The 20,264-nt window shown below is 36.3% G+C and overlaps 1 protein-coding gene across 1 annotated transcript in view; it reads left to right on the forward strand.

Moving 5' to 3' along the window:
• The first annotated feature begins 1,901 nt into the window (after nt 1–1,901).
• Nucleotides 1,902–20,264, forward strand: part of LOC129222650 (uncharacterized) — a 48,759-nt gene continuing 30,396 nt past the window's right edge. Inside the window, exons 1-4 of the mRNA XM_054857181.1 lie at nt 1,902–2,008; nt 2,898–3,032; nt 3,888–3,923; nt 5,175–5,294. Of these exons, the coding sequence (XP_054713156.1) occupies nt 2,910–3,032; nt 3,888–3,923; nt 5,175–5,294 (279 nt within the window). The 5' untranslated portion in view covers nt 1,902–2,008; nt 2,898–2,909. The remainder of the gene's footprint in view (nt 2,009–2,897; nt 3,033–3,887; nt 3,924–5,174; nt 5,295–20,264) is intronic.

Genomic DNA, 20,264 nt, shown 5'->3' on the forward strand with positions numbered 1-20,264 from the left:
TGATAAAACAGTTAAATAATTAAAAATGATCACTTATAACCTGTTTAGCTGACAATATCTTTAGATTTAATTGAACTGGCAATTTTCAATTCGTATTAAGATTCATATTGATTCAAACTAAACATTCTTCTTTCCCATTGTTTGTTTCAGCTGAGGCTCGACTGAAATTCAAAGACATAATCAATACAGTAGCCATAGTTGGAGAATCTCAGGTACATAGATTTTTAGACAACCTTTTCCCACCTTTCCACAAGTGAGGGGTTGTAATAGTGTTTTTATGTTTCAGGAAGGGAAATTCATCGAACTCAAGCGGGAGTATCAAGACAACAATTACTCGCCGAAATCCGACCAAAATGATTCCGGGCCTTCCAGCATCCTTTCGGACAGATCCGATAGCAGTGGATCTTACACATCACCGTTATCACAAACCTTTCAACCATACTGGCGATACCGCCTGTCTTCGAATACTCGAGTTCCTACATTACCAGCGAAAAGCCCTGATTACGAGTTAGTCACAAAGCCCCCTGCCAGGGAATCGCAGCCCACTCCGATAAACAGATCCGTCTCAGAATCCGTTCTTTCTGAATCTCAAGACATTGGATTGCCACCCAGGAGGTCTTTAGGGTCGATTGGGTGTAACAGACCTTTATCAGAAGAATCAGCATTTACCCAAAAAACAGCTGGTTCTGAAAATTCAGGGTCAAATGGATATAGAAGCTACCATAACTCGACCTCGACGATATCTGAGAACACGCCAACAAGATCTGTTAGCTTTTCTTCCGATAGTAATTATGATGCTTTTGTGAGGGGTCGCAGTCGTGTCGCGCAAAATGACTCAACTTTTAGTGATACTACACCATTCCAATCTTTGACTTATTTCTATGAAAATAATTACGAAATCGCTCCGAGGGATGGCAGCCGATTTCTTCGTCACAATTCGACTACAATTGTACCAGACTACGTGCCATCTAGGGCACGAGCACAATCCTGTGACACTAACTACGATAGCTCTTTCAGGGAAGACAGCCGACGGGTTCAGATTAGTTCTACAGGAGCACTTAACAATTCATCAAGGTCTTCCAGTGTTTCTTACAACAATAGTTATGATGGTTCCTCAAAAGGTGACAATTATTGGCCCCATAACACACACCAACAAAGACATAGTTTTAATAGAACTGCTCCGGAATATTCCTCTTTGGACTACAACCAACAACTTGCTAGTTACATGGATGAATCTGTTGGTCTACCACCGCCTCCTCCACCACCAAGAAAATCTGCCAATAGCATCGCGACTGATTTCGGAAAGAACGAAAATATACAACAGTACTGGGAAAGTGGTTTAGGAGGTCCTATACCTAAAAAAGTTGAGGAGTTTAGGCAAAATGATCGTTCATACGATAACCGGATGTACAATAATGTTAGCGATAGATCTGATTACAACTCATCACATGTGATGGGATATAGTAAAAATAAACAAGATAGAAATAACTTGGTGCAAGCCCATATATCGAAATTTTCAGGCGCACTTCAACAAAAAGACTCTTGGCCATCTAATGAAAGCAACATTCCTCTAAATTCATCACATGAGGACAAAAATGTTGCATCGGAAATGCAAAGTTCCCCTGTTAAGCAATCTCATCCACTTTCAGTGCACGATCACAACCGAATGAACGAGTTAGGAGTCCCCCCAGTAAAAACTTTTGACGAGGGGAGAGATCAAAAAACATCTAAGGAAAATTGGAATTCTTACTATCAACCAAACTTAGAACATCATTCTGGCAAAGCCGAAGAAACTAACTTTGATGCCTCAAACTATTTACTTCAAAAAACTGGTAACGCCGTTCCAGATAAAACGAAACCATCTCTCTTGGAACAGAACTCAAATCGAAACGATTCTCGTCTCCCAACAGAAGACGAGCCACCTGTACCTCCTGAAAGAAGACGTAAGCTTCAAGATAAGAAATCAGCTGAGACGCAAATCAAGGCAGATAGCGATAACCTGCAAACGGTACGTTTTATTATGGCTGTAAATCTCGGTAAGTGTTTGGAAACATGTTTTTGTTTAATTCACGCTGCTACATGGGAAGCATCAACTTCTTGCAGAAGAAAATTTCGGGCAATAAGTGAAAACAAAATGATAAATTAACTGCACTCAATTCTGACATTACTCCCAAAGTTGATAACAATTAGTACTTAAAAACGATTAAGTACTGTGATTTCGGTGCCCTATAATGGCATTAATTAAGTGAAACAAACTAAGGTCAACAAAATTCTAGTCATTACTTTTTCGGTTTATTGAATGATTTCTTGCCAACTTTAAGTGGTATTCAGATACGTCATTTGAAATTTTTCCATAGGAAGAGGAAGGGTATTCAGCATATACGCCGCCTCCATATGTGGCATTAACGATAACTGACTAGAATTTACACAATGATCACTATGTGTTAATGTACATCAACAAGTAATAAATTGTATAAGGAACTATAACTTTTTAAATATTTTACCTCATAATATATTTTGTTCCAGTTTTCTGGGCCATTATATTTGCTCTCGATACATAATGCACCGAATCCCCCCCCCCTCCTGGAATTTACGAAAATACTAACAAGTTACTTTGGTAAGGAAACTATAGAAAATAATAAAAGTTTCAAAGATAAAAAAAAAGTTTAAGGCTTTCAAAATGTATAAAGTTTTTGAATTTGTGTAATAATGTATTAGCTGGTAGTGTGATGACACAAATAAACTCGATTCTGAAAGCGAAACTATAAAACCTGCCACTCACACTGGTAACAAGCCTCTAAACAAATAGTACTGTATTTTCGTAGTTACCATTATTAATATTATTGATGCTACTACTGTTATAATAATTATTATTACTATTGATATTATTATTTTAGAACCGAGATAAAATGATCTTGGTTAGCAGTGGCAAGGTGAAGGATCGTGTTCAGCATTTCGACGACATGGAAAAAAGGAAAAATACTAAAAGATGTCTTTCTCCACTACCTGACAAAGAGAACAGAATAAGCAAGGTAGAGTAAAATTACGTATTTATAATTACGATAAAAATTTATATAATATGTTTGGATAAATGTAATAACTCCTACCTTGTGAAAGTAAGTTTGAAATCACTTTTACGTGATTCAGAATGTCTTTTTATACCCACTTAGTTTCTGTTTTTTCTATTTCCAACAAATGCGCACCAACTGTGATCACCAGAGGTGTTCTGGCAACCCATTTTGTCAAAAAATACAAACGCTAATGGAAAACTCACATTTTTTTCGATTTTAATTTACCAATTTCATCCGCCTCAAATATCCTAATACTGCTTCTTTTATGCTAAATTTTTAAAAAATGTCCTGGAACCCCCCTCCCTCTAAGGAGTAATTCAAACCCCTAGACTTCCCAGTACAGTGTTACTCTGAATTCTAAAACTCTGAGCACACTTATGATCCCAAAAACCTGTTTTTGGGGTTGCTCGAAATTTTACCGATAAACAATTATATTTAATTGATTATTTTCATTACAAATTAAGTTGTCAAAGAAAATATTGCTAGCATTGCCAAGACTATGAGTTCTAGTATGAGAGAGCCAAGACTATGAGTTCTCCAAGACTATGAGTTCTCTGGCTGGGGTAACCTTTAAAAAAAAAGCACTCTGGTTGCACCTCATCAATTCATCCTGAAAAGAAAATTCAAGGATAGAACTGAATTAAGACTTTCTCTAGTTACTGGAAAATTTAAGGATTCTGAACTATTTTCTTAAGTATGGGGAACTTTTAAATTTGATCACTGTTTTAAAGACTGACGCAACCTCGTTCGCTAAGATTTTTAAATGTGTTACCAACATATTGAGAATTCTAATTTGGGTTCCCTTTCTATTTCTAGGGTCAAGAAATAGAAGATAATATTTCTATTTCTGTGGTAAGTATATTTCTGTTTACATTTTCATCTTGAATCGTTTTTTTTTTTTTTTTTTTGACCTTTATTTTTCGAAACTATGAAGTGTAAGTACTGATGGATGGCAAGGCTAGCATTACTACCCTTGTGTATGCATGGGAATCATAAAGCTGAAATTGCCTTCTAGGGACATCTCAACACCACCTATGCCTTTAAACTAGCATCTCGAACATGCTAGTTATTAGACATAGGTGGTGACATGGTAAGCCATGAAAGAGATGGTACCTTGTATGTATATGTTGTTGCGAGAGTCATGCAGTATGTAGCGAAGAACTGTCTCCAGTACTCAAGGCAATTGAGTAACTCAATAGCAGGGACAGCACTACTGGCCTTCAAACTACTCGCCAATCGTCAAAGTAGGCTGCAGCACGGCTGAAACTAATCATCTCTCATGCTTCTCAGTAGTAAATGTTTTCTGAGGACTCGCATTAAAAGGTAAAGAGTTCTTGGAGCAAAGCAGTAAATGATGGATTGTTCCGTATACCGCCGAATTTCTCTGCTTCCACACGTATATGCGATAGCCATAATCACCCAAGGAAAACCGGGATTCGGTTCCGTAAACCATATTTCTCTTATTAAATGCTATCAACTTGTCTGAGAAGATCGACAGCAATACAGACGACACTGCCACAGTTGTGGTGTTAATAGCGAATAACTTAATGGACGTCGAGACCTGAACCCAGAATTCCAAGTCGCCTTTGGTTGACAAGCCTTGCTGCCACTGAATACATGGCAAAGGGTATCAAATGCAAGACAATAGCGCACTTTGTGTAAACCAGGTTAGTCCCCTGATTGCTCGATTGCTTTCCGAGCATTCACGGCTGCCAAAACCACTACCACATATCGTTTCCAATCAACCGTCTACTATGAAGCCTATGATGGATGAGACCTCTTTCACAGTCGGACAACATTGAGAAGAGATAAGATGGAAGGAGTGAAGCCTTTCATTCGTGAAGCCAAGACCCCAAGTCACGTGATAGATTTTAAAGCAAAGTATTTGAAGAAATCATGTTTTTTCGCTTGTTTCACTCAAAACGTGTCAACCATTCGTCGTTGTTGAGTCACGTGACTTGAGGTCTTTGTCTCAACTTTTGCTAAGCCAATGATTGACTATCTTTTTCAAAAATTAATTATTGTTTTTTGTCCAATCAAATGATCACTTTTAACATTATTTGAAGTAAAGACCCTTAATACGGTAACTTTCTCATTTTATAGTTGGACCCTAAGCTAAAGAAAGAATGGTTTGTAAAAGCTGCTCAGTGTGATTATCATGCTCTTGTCAGCTTGCTAAAGAAAGAACCAAAGCTTGCAGGAATAAAGGTAAATGTTTCAATCGTTCATCTAAAAGTAGAAAAATTATCAATGAGCTTCTTTTTTTTTTATCAGAGAACAGCAGACATCTTCACATAATGCATTTTGAACAAAATAAATGTAATCCATGGTTGAACTCAAAAAGTTTTTACGACATTTCGAAATTTTAATTCAGACAGCCTTTGAAATGAACTGTATTAAAATCACGATAATATGATTTTTAAACTACACAAAGAAGTGTTAATGCCAAAATGGAAAATTTTGAGATTACCTGTAAAAATGGTATGAGAACCTTTCCTCTGCGTTGGTGCAGGGGATATTACTAGTAGTCCTAGTAAGTTCTGCTATACAGCATGATTTAGGGGGGAAAAAAACAATTAAAGCCTACCTAGGATTTGAACTCCAAATACGTTTTTCTCGCAACTTAAAAAAGTAGACTTACATCCCTTAGCACAGCGGTCTCCAACCTTTTTCACTCGCGGGCCACATTGTAAATATTTGGAGGCGAGGCGGGTCAGTCCAACAATATTTTAGCTCAGATGGTTTATTTAGTACTAGCCCCCCCCCCACCCAGTCCCCCATACATCGCGAATAAATAAATAAATAAATAAATTTATTTATAATAATTTATTTATTATATATACATTTTTTTTTTTTAATTGAGCGCTCAGTGGTGGTTTTTGAAAATTTCTGGGCTTGCTTCTTCTAAGTTGCTATATTTCCTTATACATATTTGCTGTTAGCTACATCAAATTATAGTTTATATGCCCGTAAATCTCTAATAATATAACGATAGGGAGTCTTGTAAAATTTGGAATAGTTCAGGAAACTGAAATAAAAAGTATTCTTTGTCAGAAAATAAAGTGAAGCTTTTTTTTAAAAAAAAATGCTAATGAGTGAGTGATACAAGACAAAATTACAAAATTATTTCAATGTACTACAAAATTATTTTATTGAATTAATGACGATTAAAAACTTAAGACTTGAAATAAATGAGAACACGTGCAAAACTTTTAAAATTGTTTAAAAAGTTAAAAAATTAAGACTCTGCATTTGTTTACCGCTAAAAATTTCAGTCCAGACAAACTTCATGGTTTCGATGATTAAGAGTGATTTTAAATGTTATAAAAAATGATTAAAAAAGGATATAAATTAACGGTAAAAAGATTTTAAGTACTTATTTGTAAAAAAAAAACAACTCAATTATATTTCCAACGAGACTGTCTTTAATCTGGAAAAAAAAAGTTTGCAAGCTTCCCGCGGGCCGAACAAAATTTGTTCGCGGGCCGTAGGTTGGAGAGCCTTGCCTTAGCATATCACTGCCTCATATATCAATGTCCTTTCAGCACGATCCTAACTGTACTTTTCCCCCTGAGATTTGAATAGCAAAGGTACATTTAATCTGAAAGAATGATTGAAACACTTGCTTTACGGTTTTTCTTTATGCCCGATGCTTGGAAGAGTTCGATAGGTATTAGAGCTCTACTTGGTACAAAATTATACAACTACAGTGAGGATTACGCATATCTCACAAAAAGAGGAAACCCAAGAGGAATAGGACACAGGGATGCCCACCTAGGGGAAGGGGGTCATGGCGCAGACTATGCCATTGATTTTTTTTTTTTTTTTTTTGGGGGGGGGGGTGTTTTGATGGGCGCTTTTCTCATTTGGGGAGTCTTGCTTTGGGGGGTTCACGATATTGAGGGGGGTGCGTCCGCGCCCTGGGGGGAGGTGGGCTTCCCTGTAGAATAGCGAGAGGAGTGGGACAACGCCGCATTTAAGCCGAAATAAAATGTGAAAAATTATTTCTAGCTTGTCCACCCTGACTACATATACATGCAATTTCTTTCTCAAACCAGTTTTTCTCATCCCTATTTTAACAAATAGAACCATTAAATTCTTTGTCTAGGCCCGTAACTTTTGAGAGGATCAAGGGAGTTAATTGCCCCCCCCCCCCCCGCAAATGGAAACTTGATGGTTTTCCATATAAGTGGACGTGGTATTAGTTGTTTTTGGACAAAATTTGTATTGAGTGACATACTTTGGCCCCACCCCGGGGAAAACTCGAAATGTCGGCTCTTTCTCCGTTCAAGTCATCAAAGTCAAACAAGATCTGTTTTAGTGTCATTAAAACAACTCTTAAGCACATCGAAACAAACGAACAAAAAAAGATTCACGACGTTCACCCTGATTGCTAACTAGTGTTACATAGCATTTCTCACGCTTTCAAGACGTCTACCGGGGGAGCAATCTTTATGTAGCAAGAAATGGCAGCAGAGGACCTAGTTGAGCTAATAGGAAATTTGTGTCTCTTCAGGAGACAGAAATATCACTTCTTCCCGGGGGTAGCTCGTACGCGTGATGAGTGTGCGACAGGGCGACCCTCATTTGTCACTGTCTACCTCTTCGCATTCCGGTAGCTGGCAGACCCCCTGTTTGAGTTATGGTCCAGACTGTCTCCTAATGAAAATTCAGTCACCCGATATCCGAGAGTAGATTAAAAATTCCAGTTGCTGTCTATTGGGTGGTGCAGCTTGTTCCAAACCTCAAGTCTTAATTTGATACTTGGTGGACTCTGAGTTTTGGGAGAGGAATGGATTAGCTGAAATGGAAGGATTCTTTCCTTTTTTTCACTTGTAAGAGGTTGGTTTATGCCTCTCATGGTAGGTAAATGTTTGGGTTGGAAGAGGAAAAAAAAAGCATGTTCTACGAAAGTGTCGACAGTGTAGATGACTTGTCTGATGTGACTGGAGATGTAATTAAGGGTGTAACGACCATCTGATTCGACTTATCTCGTTTTTTTTCAGCACGCGGAGACGAAACTGTTGCTGAAGCAGACAAACTTCCTGGTTTTTCGATTCCGAGAAATTATTATTATTATTTTAATAAAATTATACACTGTGATGTGCTACAGCTCTTGATGACCTATGATTTCTTTAACATTTTCCTTGCTGAGCTGGTGCGACAGTTGCACCAGAAACATTTCTCTGTTTGGAACTATTATGACTAGTTAAGTCGTACATCCGAAACAATAGCTTGAAGAATATTGGAGGTAGATTTTATTTTGCTTTTGATTTTTCAAAGTGTGTGTTCAGTAAATATGATGGTACACATTTAGATAATCGAATGATTTAAGTGCTTGCCGTTAGGATTTTAATTATCCCCCCCCCCCCCCACCTTTCCATCAGCTGCCTCGAATTTCCAGTTAGTCATTAATGTCCTCGAGATCTTCTGCCACCCGATTAATTCATCGTAACTTGGGTTTGTTTCTTGTTACGTCACAATTTAAATTGTAAAAAATATATATTATATGAATCCCTACTGGTTAGAAACACGTTGCTACGTAAAATTCAGAAAAAAAAAACAACATCTCAGAAAAGATCAAAGCATATTGGGAAAGTATGGATGACAGTACACTCTTCAGCAGAAACTTTTTCCTTCTCAATTCATTAAAAAAAATGCAGTGAATTCGGCATTCTATTAGTTAAACGGATTAAGTAAAGAAATTTCACTCACTATAGATCCGAAGGTGGCATTACCCTTTGCTAGTTGTAATAAAAACTACCCAAAATCAATTTAAAAAGCCAAGGACAGTATTATACGAGGGTTCAGAGCTAAAACGGATCAAATACAATTTCACTTAATCCACTTTAGCTCTGAACGTCTCATTAGTGAACGCAACATTTTGTTGCCAAAATCTACTACGTTCAGAGCTAAAGTGGATCAAGTCGAAATGAACTTGATCCAATTTAGCTCTGAATGACTCATCTTTTTGGCTCTAATCATCCAGGGAGGTTGGTGCATCTTGATGACTTCAAAATTCAGTGTGTTTATATCAAAGTTATAAAAGAAAGTTTCGCTTCGCGATGCACACAGCAAACTAGTTCGTAGTTAGTTTTCAGCTGTTCAAATGACATTTCAAAAATTTGAATTCGACAAACGCTCTGTTACAATGAACATTTCTATCGACGTCCCGAAATGCACTGTATCAAGCATGTGTATAAATATACACGATATACAGCAAAGGACTCCCTGATTTTAAAATTAAATGTCTCGAAAACAAAGGCCGATATTAGAATAAAATAAATGGTTACGCTTATTGTGAAACCCATAAAAATCATTTACAGAAACTTGAAAATGAGTAACAGAAATTGCCAACAGGGAGCGCTGCACTCTGTAATTGCAATAGAAGTCCCAGTAAATAGTGCTGCAAATACAGTGGTTTCACAATGAACATACCCAGGGGTGCCCACCTGGGGAGGGGCATGGTGCAGACTGTTCCATTGAAATTTTTAGGGGGATTTGAGGGGTATTTATCTCTTTTTTAGGGACTCTTGCTTTGGGGGCGACTTTGCAATATTTGGGGGGGGGGGGCGCCTGACATACTGGCTATTTTATTCCAATATCGGCCATTGTTTTCTATATATTTTATTTTGAAATCAGGAGTCCTTTCCTGGAAACCCTATATGTGCATACACATCCTTTCTGCGATTGTGTGTATATAATTTATTAGCTAGGAGCTTCCAATGGACATGCAAGTATTCGATCTTATAAGAACAGTGTGCTACATCACCATCCAGAAATGTTACCCAATGAATTACTTTCCCAACGAGCATATTTCAAGTTGATAAATAGTGAACAATTACATCCGACACATTGTGAACGAAAGGAGGAAAAAAAAAAAAACAATTGCTTTATTTTTTCTTAAAGCTTTTGGCAAAGCCGTAGCCGTCTCTTTGCTTTTCGCTGCTTGTGCGGTTTATTTTCGTCGGGACTTGAAACTCGTTGTGACAGCAAAAGAAAGCTTATCGTTTGGTCGCGACACATATGTCAACTTTATTTGCCATTTTGTTTCAAGTGGTTGAGCTTCGGAAAGAGAAATATACGTGTCTTTTTGGCAAGTGCAGACGAAAGTCTTTGATCAAAATGAAATGTTGTCTTTCTTGTAGTTGAAACATCGTCGCTAATGAGGTTATTTAAGATTATACGTGTCATAAGTTACGATTTATTCGCGTTGTGGAGCCTTTAAACATCGCTGAATTAATGACGAGGTTACTTACTCATGTCCAAACGAGCTATGTGAGACTGTTGCGCATGCTTGTAGATTAGGGGGGAAAATGTCAGTACGACAAAAACTACGCACAAAAATTTGAGCAAATTAAGGTAAAAAGCAATCTTACAGCTTATGTACTTTGGTTGTAGAACTATCTCTTGCATTTGGAAAAACGTAGGAGTACGACATAAATTAGGAATGAAAATGTGAGCAAATAAAATTTATGAGCAATGTTGATAATTGTAGATTCTTACCACTTAATTGGCTTTCGTTATTCAACTAACTCTTGCATTTACGAAAACGTGGCATACAACAGCAATGAAGAATGCAAATGTCAACAAACAACCTGAAAGAGATCTGTTGGTATTCTTACCGTTTATCTGATACTTTGGTTGTAGAACAATTCTGGTGCTTGGGAACAGGCAGATAGTTGTTTAAAGAATTAATGGGTGATATGTGGCTTAAAATGGGTTTTTAGACTCTCTTAATAACTGGGTCGTATGGTGAAGTACAACGGCACTAACCATCAGACTAAATGAAATCAGAAATACAATTGAGCTATAAAAAAATGTCCTTATGTTTTGGGATGCCTAAATATCCTAAAGCTTTTCTCGAACAAATGGACCATTCTGTTACACAGCATCCTCCCATTTTACGAATTTATTATTTATTCAGCTGACTGCTATCAACTTTTACAGACAACGAAAATAATGTGGGAAACATTTAGTACCCGATGTAGAAGATTTTTTAAAGCTCATCTTACAAAAAAGAAAAAGAAAAAAAGGGCAGAAGTCAATGAATGCTCGCCAAAATGTTTCTAACAGGCTGCAGAATCCGAGTCTGAATCGGGCGGATTTTGGGATAAAAGAGTCGGAGTTAGAGTCGAAGGTGCAAAATTCCAAGAAATCAGAGTCGGTCATTATCCCATTTAGTCCACGACTCTGCCAGTAGCCAGTGTTAGCAGAGTCGGACTGATTTTGGGGTAAAAGAGTCAGAGGCTCTTAAACTCCCGAAGTCGGAGTTGGTCAATTTCCCCCCGAATCCGCATCCCTGGTTAATAAACACCTCCTTCACCGAATCGTAGACTGAAGTCCACATGGCAAACAAATGCTTGAGCAATCCTCGATCTGTGTCCAAGTCATCCACTTCTGAAGCACTCCAGCTTATTATACCCACAACCGGAATCTTCTCGTTGCTAGCAAGCAAATCACTTCTCGTCTTCCTCCCAATCTCGCGTTTATTAATCATATTTGTTTTGTGGTGCCTCTCTTGAGGCCCCCCTGACGCCTGCGTGATGGATGCGAGCCCGTCGAGAGAACTGGAACTTGACTCCCGTGTCGGGGACCTGTAATTGGAAATAACGTCGTCGTGATTTATTGGGGAGCCTCCCGCTGACCTCCGCAGATGACAACCTGACAAAATGCGTCCTCAGCGCCGGAAGGATGAGCCGCAATTATCTTCTGGGCCCGGCCCGATCGCACGCTACACTCCCCGACTTACCTTAATGTTGATGGATAAGGGAATTTTGGACTACATACATATTCTCCCGATCCGTGACGCTTTCCTGTTCACTTTCGTTGACAAAAGCCAAGTAGCTCTCTTTCCGTGTTTATGCGGACTTGAGAAACTCTGGGGGATGGAGGAAGAAGATAACGTGTAATGCCTTCTTCTAATGGCATTGTTATGTCTTAATGAATATCATTTTTAAAATTTATGTAATTTTTAAGACGATTCGCTTCATGGTTCCTAAGTTCGCTTAATAGATCGATTAAGCAGAGGTGCTCACCTGGGGGAGGGGGGACATGGCGCAGACTGAGACACTGAAAACTTTCGATGGGGGGGGGTTGAGGGTACTTTTCTTTTCTTGGAGGGCTCTTTACTTTTTAGGGGTTTTTCTCTATATTTAAGGGGATGCGTCCTTGCTCTTTGAAGGGGGGGGGGGGGCACCGCTGAATTAAGTCGTCATTTTGTCTTAGAAGTTAATTTTCATCTATTGATGAAGCATTGGAGGATTATTGAAGCATACGAGAGGCAATGCTAGCCTGGTCGGAAACAAGAAGCCCGGCCTTGGGAGGGGAGGGGGGGTGCTCGGTATCGGTGCAGTAGGAATTTAATAAGTTTCATGGTGGAAGGGGGGCCCGACGACCAAACTGACAAGGGGCTCTTGGTGATTCGGACCAAAAATACAGTTCCGCATTCCATGTCTTTTAAAACGTGATACTGGAATTTCAGTCCTAATAACGATATTAGGCAATTTTCAAAAAAAAAAAAAAAGAAATAAATCCATACCATACTTGTTTCGTTGCCATATTGAGTAACTTCATATTACGATTGAATAAACTGAAAAAGAAAATATGAGTACAATTTCTTTACTACGTTTTAGTTTTGGAGTTACAAAAGCATTTTTAGTTAGTTATTCTTTATTTTTTGCATTTACTAGAATGTATTTTAATTAAAATCTTCTTTTTTTCCTTTCATGTACGTCATTTGTTCAGGACATTGCTTTGGTAAGTATTACTTTGAATGCCTCATTGTTATAATTTTAGATATATTTCTTTTTAAAGTATTAAAAAAATCTCCCATTTTAACAATAAGTTTTCAAAAGTGGTAAAATACAAGTCGATCCGACTTGTTAGCTGAAGAAGTATGAGTTAGCTGAAATATGTTGTATAGTTTTAGATAACACCGATTTTACAGTAAAAAAAAAGTCTCCCAAACGTATCTTTGTTTTCCAATATTCTAATAAAGCGTAATTGGGAAGGGTTTTCAGATTGGCAAGACACATCAATATTTGCCATTGTTTTGTGATAGGATGTTGGGATAGTATCACAAGGTGAAACAACGAATGTGTGCAGATAAAATTGGAGAAAGAAAGAGAAATATAGGTGTGTTATGCAAAAAGCATACATTGAAACCAAATCTAATAATGAGGTAATGCGGTCTTTTTTTTTTTTTTTTGAGCAATCACGATTGCTTATTGCTTTCATTTGATTGTTTTTGGCGTGCTATCATTTTATTTTCCCACCGCCACCCTCCGCACCATCACCGTCAACCGGCTTCTCACGATGCTGCTCCTATAGTGAAAACCGTCTCCAGGTCTCCATGTCCTACACGCATACATACACACACGCATGCCTACATACTCACACACACATACACCTACACACATACACAAACACATACACACATATACACAAACACACATACCCACACACTCATGCCTGCACACAGACACAAACACATGCCTACACACACACACACATGTCTGCACACAGACACAAACCTACACTCACACACACACTCATACCCACACACACGCCTGCAACAGATACAAACACACACCTACACACACACACATACCCACACACACATGCCTGTACACACGCAAAAAACACGTGATTGCGAAAATTGAATTCAAGATAACAAAATTCAAATTTTATTTATTTATTTATTTATTTATTTATTGAAGGAAGAGAAAGGTAATACTAGAATTCAAGTCAAAGGAGGAGAAAAATACTGTATCGAATTCGTATACGAATTCACTATTGCACACCTGTTAAAGGACCATGTACAACTTAGATCGACCATGTAACCATGACGAGGGGATCTTCTTCTATTAAAAGAGATGTGGTCCGTTATTTTAATGTAGAAAATGTGTCTCTGGACCTTTTGTTAGACGTCGGGTGAAATAGAACAGAGCTTAAAAATTGGTAAAAAGTGATGTTATCGTTTGCTTTAGATTTTAGAGCTTGGTTGGTTGCTGCCGCTGTCAATTTGCTTGTAGCATATGAATAATTTCAAATAGGTCTACTGCAGAAATTTGGTGGAGAAAATTTTAGCCTAAAAGTGCTTAAAAGCCGAATATGACAAGCACTTTACAAAGGGTAAAAATAAATTTTTTAACATCTTAAAACATATTTTTTGTAAAGAAGTTTTCTTTACCCGTGCAAGAATTTACAAACACCATATAGAAATTCTTTACTAATAATAAAGCTGAAAGTCTGTATGTCTGGATCTCTGTTACGCGCATAGCGCTTAGACCGTTCGGCCGATTTTCTATAAAATTTGGCACAAAATTAGTTCGTAGCATAGGGGTGTGCACCTTGACACGATTTTTCGAAAATTCGATAGTGTTCTTTTTCTATTCCAATTTTAAGAACATTTTATAGAGGAAATTAACATAATGTGGAAGAGTCAATTACCATAACGTGGACGAGCAAATTACCATAACGTGGTGGAGCAAATTACCATAACGTGGTGGAGCAAATTACCATAATATGGACGAGCAAATTAACATGGCAAATTGGCGAGAAAGAAAGTCATCATCCAATATTTGTAAATATACAGGCGATCCAAATGACCTTTTAATTTTCAACTACGGGCAAAGCCGTGCGGGTACCGCTAGTATACAAATAAAATGAAATTGTTTTGATATGAAGTCGTTTTATTTTTATCCACAAAGAATTCAGGATTAGAGTTAAAACAGCAACACCGAAAAAATATGACTGCAGTCAAGAGGAAAGAAAGATGCGAACTTAAGAAGTTTTAAACTGTCTTGCCTAGATCTGGATGCGGTTATAATGTGTATTCCCAAGTAGTTGGCATTTCCAATGTTTCCTTGTCACTCTCAAGTAACTAAACGGCGTGTTTGCCATGTAACTGAAGGTTCAAAACAAGTTTGTGGTGAAAAACAGGGACACGAATTCTTTCATCGCAGGAGCATTACGACTCAATATACATTTTATTCTTTTTGAATGTCAGAATTTACATGTTCATGACGTGCTTTAATAGGACTTCCAGGGCGAAGTCACATGTATGTAATTTAATTGTGATTAAGATATCTTTTACCAGATATTTTTAAAGCCTCTACAGTCTTCAGTTTTATTCCACACATTGAAAGGAAATACGCCTTAAAAAAGGTCAAGCTTATTTCGCGCTTTTTATTTTGAACAAAACTTTAATGTCCTGGAAGATTGAAAAAAAAAGAAGAAAATTTTGAAGATTACAGTTTTTGTGTTTTATTCTTTGTGACGCAAAATGTCAAATAATTTAAAGATTAAACTCAAAACAGTACAGAATTCTTAATCTGTTATCTTCTCTTTCATTTTTGGATCTTTTAGTTTAATTTCTCTCTTTTGAGGAATTGATCTCTATTACGATCCTCAATTTTTTTCGTGCATTTCATTCCTACAAAACAAATTTTATTCCTTTAAAAAGAGAATTTTCATGCCCTTGGGGGGGGAGGGGGGGAACTAGCAATATCCCTGTCAATTACTATGCTTTGAGATGTTTCCAAAGCATTAGGTTTCATCTGACATCATTGGGCATAAAATATACGTAGCGGAAAGTTGGGAAATGTGACCGGCTTTTTTTTTTATCATTTATTTATTTTTTTTTTCTGGCAATTAGAAAATTTCCAAATTGATATTTTGTGTTTCCTTATGATGTCTGGCAACTTTTTACATTGTGTATTTTTATTTCAATAATATATTAATTTTTTATTTGTAATTTAAAGGGTCCAAACTAGGTCAAATCTCCCCACTTCAGGAAGCACTGCGTCTTTATCAAGCAGCAATTATCTTAACACTTAATCATGACTGTTTTACGCACTTATTATTGATTAGTTTTGTGCTCTTATTTGTTGCAATTGGTTTTAACAAAACTTTTTAACAAAACTTGGTTTAACAAAAATTAGTTTAAAAACTTTGAAAAACTTTGAAGAAATCTTACAGCTTTGTTAAACGTCTACTAGCTGGAAAATTTCTTCACACTAATTTTTTATTTCTCGTGTACTTATTCTTACAAAAATCATTTGTTGCATCAACTCTAATCACTTTTTTCATTTTTCATCATGTGCTGCTTCTTCATCATTTGACGTCATATTAGGGGGTAAGTATATTTATTTTTTCTCAACTTGTTTTAGGCTTTTTAGTGTTAAGGTTATTTCCGATTAATAAAACAATAATTAAAAATATCAGGCAGTTTCAAAGTACACGCAAGCTGATCTCATCAACTACGAAACGGTATTTCTCTGTCACATTATTGCAAAGATTCGATATCGAACAAAAATAAAATAAAATACTACTAAAAGTAGCAAATTAGAATTGAGTGCAATTAGTTAACACCGAAATCGCATTGCTTTATGATATTCTCTCTCTCTCTTTATTTTTTTTTTCAAACTATTATCGTTGATATCCCTGAGCAAAATGGTGTACATTTGAATTGAAGGAAAAATAAATTATCATTAAGATTTTAAGAAATGTTCCAAACTATATAATTAAGCTACAATTTACAATGAATTTCTCACCTTTGGTGAAAAGCTTTTTCTAAACGTTGTTAGAAAAAGGTTGATTAGTGAGTTTTCTAGTGGCATCAGTAATATATAAAACAACCTCGATAATAATGATGATTTTGGGGGGAAAAAACGATTAATCGACATTACTATTGAAATTTTGGTCTTTTATATGTTATGCTTAGGTTATTTTGTTTCTTATTTTTTACCCGCGACACACAAAGGAAGGGGGTTATAAGTCTGACGTGTCTGTGTATCTGTGTGTTTATCTGTGGCACTCTAGCGCCTAAACGGATGGATCGATTTTGAAAAAAAAAAAAAAATGTTCGAAAGGAGAGTTGATCGAGAGTATTCTTAGCTAGGTTGCATCTTTGGATGACATTTATTAACGAAGATATTAATTAAAAACCTCGAAAAAGTTTTTTACGATTTTTGCATTGAAAATATAGTTAAAAATTTGAAAATTTAATACCAAAATAAAGATAATTTTTTTTCCGCGTCTGATAGAATGTGTTTGGAACATCTACGTTTCATAGAATTAGAACGTTTTTTAAAAGTAGATTTTAATAACGACTAAGCCTTTATTCGCGCGATTGATAACTGAATTCGTTGTTGGCCGACAAGGAAATAAAACGCAATGATTTAAAAATTTTGTCTGTTACCAGTTGCTGTTTAATAGTAAATAAAATACTTGACATTAATTTTAAATAATATAGGGCTTTTCAAATTATTTTCAATTTTTCGTCTCGATTCTACAGTTGAGACTCAGTCGGGGTTTTTTAAAATTTTTAATTTTATCGTTGCTTGTGCATAACAGTTAGGTTTTACTGATGAAAAAGTATATTTTAAAATCTACTATTATAATTTAAATTAATTTGAGGAGATCACCAATGTAATTAACAAATGAGTATACCAAACACGCAAACTATTTTTTTTTTTTTTTGTACATCATTCATCATATTTTAATTTAGTTTAATTTTATACTACGTGTAGGTTAAGTTTATGGTTTAAGGTTATGTGTTTGCTATAAAATTGGATATGAATTAAGGAGTCACAGTACCTTTCAAGCAATTTCTTTCAATTTAAGTAAATTATATTTTTCGTTGAAACCATAACATGCTTACTTACTTTGCAATCAATAATTTATTTTAAAATTTTTAAAATATTGCTTACTTTTTTTTAAATATTCAAAACATTTGGAAAATTTCAATTTTTAAAAATCCCCAAGGCTTTTTTGTTTTTAAACTAATATTAAAAAAAAAAAAAGCTTTTTGCTAAACGATCACAATCATCATCTCTAAAAATCTGTGCATTTATTTGCTTTTGTGCTTATTTGAATATTTTCTGTGATCAATTACGTAAAATATCGTAATTTGTTTCAAAAAATTTGGTTTTTAAAGGTATAACATGTTTTAAACATTTGAGTAATTTATAAAATGCTTATCCAATGCACAGTCTTGTTAAATATATTATCCTAATTGCAAAAAGTATTACTTTAAAGTTGTATCTTTAATAGAAAAAAAATCCTTAGGGATTCTTATGACATGAAAACACAAAAAAACGATCATTGAGAAAAATCAAGTTAAAGTTTTCTTTTTGCATAAGAACACATAGCGAGCATGACCTAAAACCACTCATAACTTTTTCAATATTTGAACTAAAGCAATGAAACTTTTCCCCTGTGTTTGGACTAGTGTTTAGTTTCGAAATAAGCAATAAAATTTTTTTTTTTCATCGTTTGGTCATTTTTGAGGCACTGTAACCTCTAAACGAGATGAGCTAAATTAGAATACGCTAAATTTTACGTGAATAAAATTCACTTATTGACAAAAAATTTTATCTTATCGATCCACATGAACCACATGTTCTTTTGTTTTTTATTTTGGAGAAAACTAAAAAAAAATGTGGAAAATCATAAGCCGAGTATAAAATGCAAACGACAGAACAAAAAGTTTTGAAGTGAAAAACTGCATCTTTTAACGTGAATCAATCAGGATAAAAAAAATTGATAGTATTATCAATCGAAAAAAAAAAGTGATTATGAATACTGATAATTTGTCAACGCCGATGTTTTCTTACCTTTGTAGCGGTTAAAGGAAAATTAATGGATGATTTTTCTTTTCTTTTATTTCCATGTTCATGTTCTTGATCTGTCTGTTGTTCGTGATGGTGAAATGTAATAGTATGTAAGTACTTTTCTGCTTTTAATTCCATACTAATGAAAATTTTGAATACATTTAAGCACTGTTTCTTTATTAGTTAAATTTAAATTTTAATACACAATCAAATTTTTGCGCAGAAATAAAGGAAGCTCACTCATTTTGTATTATATTCACGTAATACAATGTATTTACCTTTTCTGGTCAGTTCTGCTGAATGTAACCTTTTTTACTAGGACAGCCGGGAGTGACCTTGTGGGCGGGACGGAGGGGGGGGGGGTCTTGACAGTCCTTACATGTATATTAATTACCATACTAGAAATGGTATTAGTTTTTAAATAAATGGTTTCTGGAGGGGGGACTTCCAAATCTTGCTACCTCGTTGCGCGCTGAATCTTTCAGTTAATCAGCACTAAATCTCGAAGTTCGGTATCTCTATTGATTGCGATATAAAAAATGACTGATTTAAGTGACTTTTATCTAAGGTATTGATAAAGTAAGATTTTTCTCCCCTTAGTGATTAGTTTTGTTCCATTTTTCAAATGAATAAATAAAAAAAGAAAAACTTTTTAAAATTCTTTTTATGTACAGTAGACCAGCGTTTATCCGGACTAACTGGAATAAAGGCGGGTACTTTTTTGACGTCTCGTTTCCCAAGCAGATGGAGACACCTGGACTCTCCTTGATGCGAAACTGCACTGAACATTTAATTTTCGCCAAGAGCACTCCTAGCCAAACGAGTACTCGAGGGGTCTTCCACATGCCGCAAAATCATACAACATAACTGCTTTCGATTTTCTGCGTCTAGAAAATTCACCGACTGGAAGGAGCTGGAACCTGCGCCTTTGGGTGTGAGAGGCCAATGCTTAAGATTTCGATTCCGAGTCACAACTGACTACAACTGTATTTATGTCGAGGATTGCATACTAAGTGCCTTGCCTCCTTTATTTTTTATACCGATAGATGGCAGCACCATCACCGGATCGAACAGTTAATGAGAATTTAGAACTAGACCAGGAGCTAATAGCTACCTGGTGCTAGCACCCCCAGAGGTATCGTTTCACTTGGAGGACATTGAGACCACGTCGCCCAGTCCCCTTTAATGACGACGGTGGATCTTCGACCATCGAGGTTCGAACTCAGGACCCTCTGGCCCCAAATCCGACACTCTACCGATCGGGCTACCACGGCCCACCCAATGCTTAAGAGGGAATGAAAACAGAGAAGGTACACGGAGGGTATAAATGCTACATCCATAAGAGAAGAATACGAATATACTTTGCAAATTATACATGCAAATTAACAAGAAGAAAAATGTTACCGTGAAGTGTTTGTCTCCATGCAGTCGAGAGACGGAACCAGATATACATAGTGCACCTACTACTGTCTTTGACAACTACCCATAAAGTCCCCTACCCTCTATATAAAAGAACGATTTGCTGCAGCAAGGACCCCCTGCTAGTGGATGCGCAGATTTGTGGCCCATTATT

Source organism: Uloborus diversus, chromosome 5, assembly GCF_026930045.1.
Source record: "Uloborus diversus isolate 005 chromosome 5, Udiv.v.3.1, whole genome shotgun sequence".
NCBI lineage: Eukaryota > Metazoa > Arthropoda > Arachnida > Araneae > Uloboridae > Uloborus > Uloborus diversus.